The following is an 8,446-nucleotide window of genomic DNA, read 5'->3' on the forward strand; positions in this document are numbered from 1 at the left end:
ATATATATATATATATATATATATATATATATATATATGTACATAAATATATGTGCGTGCGTGTGTTTATATATGTATATATGTGTTTATAAGCATTCGCGTGTTATGTCAGTGTATGCGTTCGATTGAATGTGTGATGCAATCATTTATTCGCATAGTATTTTATGTCCAAATCAAATTTAGCCGTCATACTCGTATTAACATTTTTTTCTGTCAAATGAATGTTTCCAGGCATTTAGTTGACGACGCAGTGGTTTGGTCAGCACTCGAGGTTAGATTGAAAATGTCACCGATTTAAAAAAAAAATAATTTAACAATCATAATGTTTTAAATAATATAATCCTAGAACTCAAGCATTCATAAAGCACATTTATGTCAGTTTTTTTTTTTTTTTTTTTTGCTGTCAAACAGTGACAGCTACATTTTTAGGTCATAATTATACAGAAAACGCTTGAATTCTGACGGATCTTTGCTCAATCTATAACGTTCGTTAAAACGTTGAGACATTTACTATAAGAGCAGTCACACTATCAGAAGACACTTTTCGAAAATGTTGGCCAGAAAACTATTATCTCTACTTCAAATTCAAATTGATGAAGCCGATCTGCAATGTGAAAATTATTCGCAAAACCCCTTAAACTTAGACTCTTTGACGATTTTCACTAGGGGGGGGGGGGATACTTGAAGTGAAGTATTTAAATTATTTCTTACCAAAATGGCATAATTTTTCTTTTGATAGAGCACAAAGCGTAGTAAACTGGGTTTTTAGTAAACTGGGTTTTTCCAACGTGTGCTATGATATTCTATATAAGAAGTCAATGCTCATTCCTTATCTATTTAGAGATTCATTGTTCTTCATAGCAGGAATGTTATACATAGAAAGGAAGTTACTATAAGAATCTTTCGTTGTAACGACACAGGGCATTGTTAGTCGTATTCGTTTTTTGCTCTGTTCATTGTTTGCTGTAATTGTCTTTCAATGGACAATGATAACCGACGCCGAAACTAACATTCCTGTAATATGTGCTCCCAGTCAACCCTATCGTAGAATCCGGAGAAAAAAATGTATGTTGAAGGTCGCTCCATTACATGGCCTTACGGGAGAAGAAGAACGGAGGGGGGGGGAGGCGGGGGGGGGGGGGGGAGAGAGAGAGAGAGAGAGAGAGAGAGAGAGAGAGAGAGAGAGAGAGAGAGAGAGAGAGAGAATTACTACTCTATCTTTAGTATTGGCGATCAACCGAGAAGGTGGTTAATTGGAAAACCGACATATGAGATAAAGAAGGGTACCCACAGCTCAATAGTTAGAACACCAGTTTGGACGGTTCCAGATGAAGTTTAGATTCTTAAAAATATTCATCCAGAAATTATTGGGTAGTGGAATCTGTTAGGTCTGACGAAAAAAAAAACAACAACTTTGTTACTGACTAACGTCCAGAGGGTAGCAATCAACTGCTAATGTCCATTCAGTGCAATAAAATCTTGGTTAGATTCCAGCTCCATGGCTGAGATACTATAGACTCAAGGCATAGGTTCTATTTGAAATGCCACGATTTTATGATTGATTCTCGCAACATGTGGCACATAAAAAATAGACAACAATGCTCTTTATATAACTAAGAAAACATGATAAATCCTCATAGTAAAATTACCACTTCTAGATTTAGGTACATATTGACATAAACCTCGTCAATTATGAGAAAATATAAGGGTAATATCTTATTTGAAGCATACTTTTCATGTTAAAAAATGAAGTATTATCAAAGTTTGTTTTGTTTCATTTTTATTTTGATTTTTTGGGTTTTTTTTTTTTTTATTTTTATTTTTGTTGGAAAGGGGGCGGGAGGGGGGTGGGAGGAGGGGTTGTTTTGTTTTTGACTTGTAACATTGCTAGTGGTAACTGACTGTCAAATTTGTCTCATTACTCTAAATTTTGCACTTGATAATCTTTCAGGGGCATGAAACCCACGCATTATGTCTCATGTTATTTTCTATTTTTTTATTCGCAGATTTTTGGATAAAGCCCTACGTTTCGATGGCATCAGAAGACAAGACTTCTTTTCTGCCATTCAGTATGTCGGTAGCAATCCCCATGCTACGCACATGGTTTGGGACTGGATGCAAGAGAACTACGAGCAGATGGAAAATGTGTATGTACAGTTCATGGTTTTTCGACAATTTTTTAAAGAGAGGTTTCCGTGAGCACGTTTACTAACTCCTAATTTTGCTCACTTGAACAAGGGCCCCCGCAGTGGACAGGATGTCACTTGATGTGCCTTCTGTTCCCCTTTATCTGTTTTCTGAGTTGCCTACTGTCTTTGCCTTGGATTGAGATTACTAGGTCTTTTCCTGACCCTTACCGGAGTCATTGGCTGAGAGGGACACAGTCAAATGCATAATGCTAGTTTTGGAATGTGATAAATATTTTCCTTGTAAACCATCGTTTTTATAAACTGAAAGTGATAGTTCTATTGTTTGTTTTGAACATGTAGACATTAATTTGAGTGCATTTCTCTTAGTGGGATACTGTGCTGCTGTCTGGATGAGACTTTTTGGTGATCACAAACTAAGTACACTGATAGTGTACTCTTGGATTTTCCATCTGTTCTTTATTTGAACCAATTCCCCTTGTCTTACTTTTTCTGTGTTGTTTTGATTGTAATTCTAGAATGCTTTGACTATCCCAGTTTTTACCTTTTTACTGGCGCTATAATGACCGAAATGTGTCTCAAGCCATAAAACCCTTTAAAAAAATAAAACCAAAAAAAACCAACACCATAACAGTCAAATTGTGCGGCTATGTGGTCTTGTGGTATGACACTCGCTTTCGGATCGGAAGGTCCAGGGCTCGAGCCTCTCGCTCGGCTCATAGTTGAGTCCTTGGAGAAGGCTCTTTACTCACCTTCTCTCACCGTACTCAGGTGTAAAATGAGTACATGGCCGTTAACAGCGTTGTCTGTGCTCGAAAATTTGTAATATCGCCTAACAGGTGTCATGTCCCGTCCTACATGTTAAATGTTGCTGTGGACCAGGGACACCTTTAAAGCGCTTTGAGCACATTTAGTGGATATTGCGCTATATAAAGCTCAATATCTAGAATAACAGAAGTAAATACCGTAAATCAAGCAAAATACTTTGTTTGATCGATTATCTAAAATCCTTTGTGAAATATTCAGATGATGGCATCTTGCATGGGGACGAGTCAATAAAATTTAGTGCTGCTATGTGGCCTCCTTGTGGTATGACATTCGATTTCGAATCTTCAAACCTCGCTCGGTGTATAGTTGAGTCCTTGGATAAGGCTCTTTACTCACTTTCTCCCATCGTGCTCAGATGTAAAATGAGTACTTGGACGTTAACAGCGTTGTCTTTGTCCGAAAAAGGTATAATATCGCCAAACAGGCGTCATGTCACGTTTTACATGTTGAATGTTGCTGTTGGTCATTGACCCCTTGTAAAGCGTTCAGTCGATATTGCGCTATACAAAGCTCAATATTTTTTTAAAAGACAGATAACCCTATACGTTTCCTATAAGCTAATGGGAAACAGTGATTGTCATAATATAGCAAATATGCCCAAATGTATTTTAGGTTTAGAAATGATAAGTGCAATAAACCCGGGGACGGATGAACTACTGGTCGTAAAAGCTTTTAGTGTTTTTTTTAATGGGCAATCGTTGTTTAAAATATGGGTTCACGTGAAGATTGCCAGCATCATATTACCATTGGAATCTTTTACTTTAGTTATTTCATCGATTGTATATTTTAAAAATGGGGCTGGAATTAAATAATCTAAAAGTGAGGAATTGATATTCACTGGAGCTTTTTTGCACCTTATCTAAATAGTACAACTGTCTCTATCTATTGCACCACATTTCCAGGGCTAATTTCTTTAATCCAGATAATAAGTTGAGTGAGTCTCTTACTTTTAACACATTAACGGTGAGGCTGATTATCTAAAGAATTGTTTTTCTTTCATTTGATATATGGTTATCCGTGTATACGAAGCAAATAGTAATAACGATGCAACTTAATCAGGACATTGTTCCTGATGTAGACTTAAATAAAATGTGAAATTGAATGTAAGCTTCAATATAACATACGAAAACAGATAAAATGGACGTTTTGGGTTTTCCCTTTATCAACAAAACGGAATGAATGAAACACTACAGACGAATGAGATAATGTCGATGTAGGTGGCACATTATATTAAGACTGAAAAAGACTAGTTTCCACGCGATTTGTAGAGAACAGGTTGTTGTCAAAACGTATGGCTCAGGAATGCTAATCATTTTGTGTATCCAATTTGACAGAAACTTAGTATTCTGATAACTTTTCAGATCGATTATTATCCTGATGCCAAAGTTAAGCAGTTAACTGCCGTACTCAGGAAAGATACGTATTTAAAAATTTGGCCGGAAAACTCGTCCTCCAAATATCGATCGATTTAAATGACCCTCATCTTGGAAAAAAAAACTCTCAAACCTAAGACCTAGCGATGTGTATTAGATATAAATATTGCAGCTATTTACACTACTTTGTAATTAAGTGCTATTCATTGTTTTTAAATCTCTTGATGATGATGGGCGAGAAATAAATGCATTTTGAGATACACCAGTACAACTTTCAATCAATGATTGCGCCATTTTTCCACCTTGGCAGCAGCAGCCTCTTATGGTTCACACTACTATGTTATGACGATCGACCCAATCAGCAAAGTCCGGTCCGCATTCGTGCACCGTCGCGAACCCGCCTGGTAGCATCGTCACAACACACCTTTCGACTAGATGCTCTGCCGTCTCGGGTTCTTGCCCACCTTGGCGACCTCTTAACTTAATGCCCATCTCCCATAGGGGCGAACTGTTTGCAAAATACCTTTCTCAGGGGCACACCCATGAATATGTGTCAAATTGCCGGCTCGAACCTGAATCAGGAGTAAGTGAACAGAGCACTTTTGAACATTAGAAAGGCCTTCAACTTTATCCACAAGCTTGAGTAACTGCGAATCTGGAAATTCACAGTCTTCTACTCTCTCTCTCTCTCTCTCTCTCTCTCTCTCTCTCTCTCTCTCTCTCTCTCTCTCTCTCTCTCTCTCTCTCTCTTTCTCTTTTGTCCCAGTGTCATATAAGTGACTTACAAAATAAAGTATCGTCACAAATTGGGCTGTGCATTTATGAATGCCTTTAATGCAGATCAATAACCTCCCGAGAAGACCTTAATATATTCTAGAATTATTTGTAGTCATTTCAAGTATCGAATAACTCTCTGGGGGTGAAACTAAGTGGTATGCAATGACTTTCCATCTACGGGAGCAAATCCCTTTAGATTTTAACTTTGCTCTAAACGGCCACACACAGCAATACCCTTATTTATACTTTTTTTTTTATTCAGTTTGGTAATTTACATATGAAAGTCCAAGTTCCTTATGGATGGATAACATTATTTATTTATTTATTGATCTACTTATTTATTTATTTATTTATTTATTTACTTTCTTATTTACTTATTTATTAATTAATTATTCAAATTATAGTGTTTTGTTTGATTGATTATTATTAATTATCAATTTATTAATTTATCTAGGGCTCCAAACTAGGAAAAACTTAATGTGGTAAAGTCACATCAATAAAGTATGCAAATGGTAAAACATGGAACTGGTGAAAAATCCCGCGAGGGATTCCATGTGCCACAATGGCCCCAGACGAGAGCAACGACACAAAAACACAAACACACGCATATACAGACGCAAACGCACACATACATAGAGAGAGATAAACACAGAGAAAGAGAGAATAAAGAGAGAGAGAGAGATATATATATATATAGAAAGAGAGAGAGAGAGAGAGAGAGAGAGAGAGAGAGAGAGAGAGAGAGAGAGAGAGAAAATGATGCCACGATTGTTCAATCTTTTAAAACAAGCTAACGACCTTTAAATTCCTGAAACACATTACATATTCTTGTTTACAGTTTTTGTGTGAGGCACTTATATTACAAATTAGACTTGCACTCGTATTTCAGATGTTATCTTTTAACCCAACATGACTTTACGGCGCCTCCCAGTGGACTCTTGTTGTTTGTTGATTTGACGTTTGAAGGTTAAACACAAATAAGAAAAGGACTTTGAGAAGTCATTAAGTCATGATATAAAACAACCCAGGAAAATAACATCACGGAGGGTCTTAGATTGCTTCATGACGAGATTAGTCTTAGAATTGAAAACAAAAACAAAAAAAGAAGAGGCTAAGTTGTCGATTAACTCAATAATTACTTTTTACATCATAATATTGCTAGTCCCTGCTGACTGATTCAACGAACATGTTGACCTTACAGCTTTGTCTGAAAAATAATCTAACATGTAACCCGCCGCCTCAAAATGGAAATATAACCGGTGTGAATCTGTTGCTTAAAATTCATTTTTAAGATTAAACTAAAAATCCGTAGGTACATACTTTGGGTCGTTACTGTTCTATGGTAAAATATCTAGTAGTAAAATACAAGACAACATCAGAAAAATCCTTATTTGTTTTCATTATCTATTCTGTTGACTGTAAAATACTGACTGCTGTTGTTTGTTAACGTTTTCCCTATTGTGGTCTGTAAAATAATGACATGTTGTTTGTTTGTTTTTTCCCTAAGATTGACTGAAAATTGATGACTGGTGTTGTTTGTTTGCTTTTTCTCTACTGTTGATTGTAAAATAATGAATGGTGTTGTTTGCTTTTTCCCTACTCAGGTTTACCGTTATGGATCGTTACTTTGGAAGAATGGCATACTACCTAGTCCGCGATTTCAAAACACATTTGCGATTGAAAGAGGTGAGTTAACGATATATGTTCCTTTTAAAAATATTATGTCGCGAAGTCGCATCACAATTGTTGATTATATCTTCTATTACTTCTCCATAAGTTTAGTAAAGAATTGCATTATAATGAAGAATAATCAGATGCTAAATGGAATCTTAGTCCACAGAAAATGGTAGACAATAAAGAAAACTGATGGCCCTCTTCTGAAAGTTTGTGTACTATTTTGACGGTCCCAAACACTGTTCAATAGCGTGACACCAGGCAATAGGATGTCACAAATTCGGACCGTATTTTGAGATAAAAGCACGGAGACGGTATTGAATTATTTATGTTGGAATGTGTCGGTTTTATAGAGGAGATGAAAAAAAACTGATGTGCACACATTTTAGCATATTTTTTTGTCCGTTTTCTTACTGTTTGTTTTATTGAAGAAGGATCTGAACTAGAAACGTTTATGTATGTCTTTCGCTGAAGCCCTCTTTTTGCCTTGATGTTAATTGTTTTGAACTAGATGTCAGAGTTAACAACCAATCTGGCGTTTTACAAATGTTTAAATGAGAGGAATTCCACTCAGCAGATTTCTTGAGCAAAATTCCATACTTTGATCGGAGACAACTTCAACAGTTCCCACGTGTCCATTTTGTACATGGCGTCCAACTTAGTTGAATGCGTGCCCGATTGGCGAAAAGTCGGGATACTTGGATGCTTGGGGTAAAACCTCGAAAATTCGTTCCTGACAAAAAGTACCACATAATACGGCATCATCGAATCAGGTGTTGTTTGTTTGTTTGATTTGTATTGTATTTGGGGTTTTTTTCTGTTGTTGTTGTTGCTGTTGTAAAACATCCAGATATTCATGGGTCCCATTATAGGGCGATATAGACCTGTAAGACCTCTTTGAGGTTACGGCTATCTTGCCTTTCTCTCAAACAACAAAGTCATTTTTTTCTATACGTCTGATGCCACCGCGGAATATCATTCTGCCTCCGCCGAATGGTTTACTCAGTGACTCTGGCTCCATGTGCATAATGGCTCTGAAGCACTCTTAGGTTTAAGAAACAAGCGTCACTCTCTCATTGCTTGCGTTTATTTCAACTCATATAATAAGTTAAGCTTAAAATTCAACTGTAAACGTGAGATTATTTCCAACTTAATACCGTGTTGAGACGATTGATAATATATAATAGAGTTTATTTGCATCTTATTCCAACCTAGGTGGAACGTTTCTTCAGCCAACATCCCAATGAAGGTACAAGTGCTCGCTACCGTAAAATGGCATTGGAGAGTATCAACAAGAACATTCGATGGCTGGAGAGCAACAGGGAGGAAATCCTGACTTGGATTGTGAATAACAAGAATGTCGTGAACAAATAAAATGTAATAAGCTGCGGAATGCGTTTGACGTTCGGTTCTCTTTCTTTTTTTAAAAAAAAAAGTAGAATAAGTCGTGTCTTGACAATCCCAAGAGGTGTTTAGATTGCGGAGTAAGTTTGTTTTGTTTTTGTTTTGTTTTTTTTACCGAATGGCTAGATCTCAGGTGGTCGCTTGTTCGGATAAGTAAGTAATCTTTTTTTTTTTTTTGTTTGTTTAGTTTTGTTTTATGTTTAGAAAAAAAGGCGGGGGAGTTATTAGCCAACTGACATATTG

General features: G+C 36.5%; 1 protein-coding gene across 1 annotated transcript in view; it reads left to right on the top strand.

Annotated features, from left to right (window-relative positions):
* LOC144973922 (glutamyl aminopeptidase-like) overlaps positions 1–8,188 on the top strand; it is a 74,645-nt gene extending 66,457 nt beyond the window's left edge. Inside the window, exons 16-18 of the mRNA XM_078916811.1 lie at positions 2,007–2,147; positions 6,730–6,811; positions 8,015–8,188. Of these exons, the coding sequence (XP_078772937.1) occupies positions 2,007–2,147; positions 6,730–6,811; positions 8,015–8,173 (382 nt within the window). The 3' untranslated portion in view covers positions 8,174–8,188. The remainder of the gene's footprint in view (positions 1–2,006; positions 2,148–6,729; positions 6,812–8,014) is intronic.
* Positions 8,189–8,446: the final 258 nt, after the last annotated feature.

This window comes from Berghia stephanieae, chromosome 5 (genome assembly GCF_034508935.2).
Source record: "Berghia stephanieae isolate SIO BIC M18660-M18661 chromosome 5, UCSD_Bste_1.3, whole genome shotgun sequence".
Taxonomy (NCBI): Eukaryota; Metazoa; Mollusca; class Gastropoda; order Nudibranchia; family Aeolidiidae; genus Berghia; species Berghia stephanieae.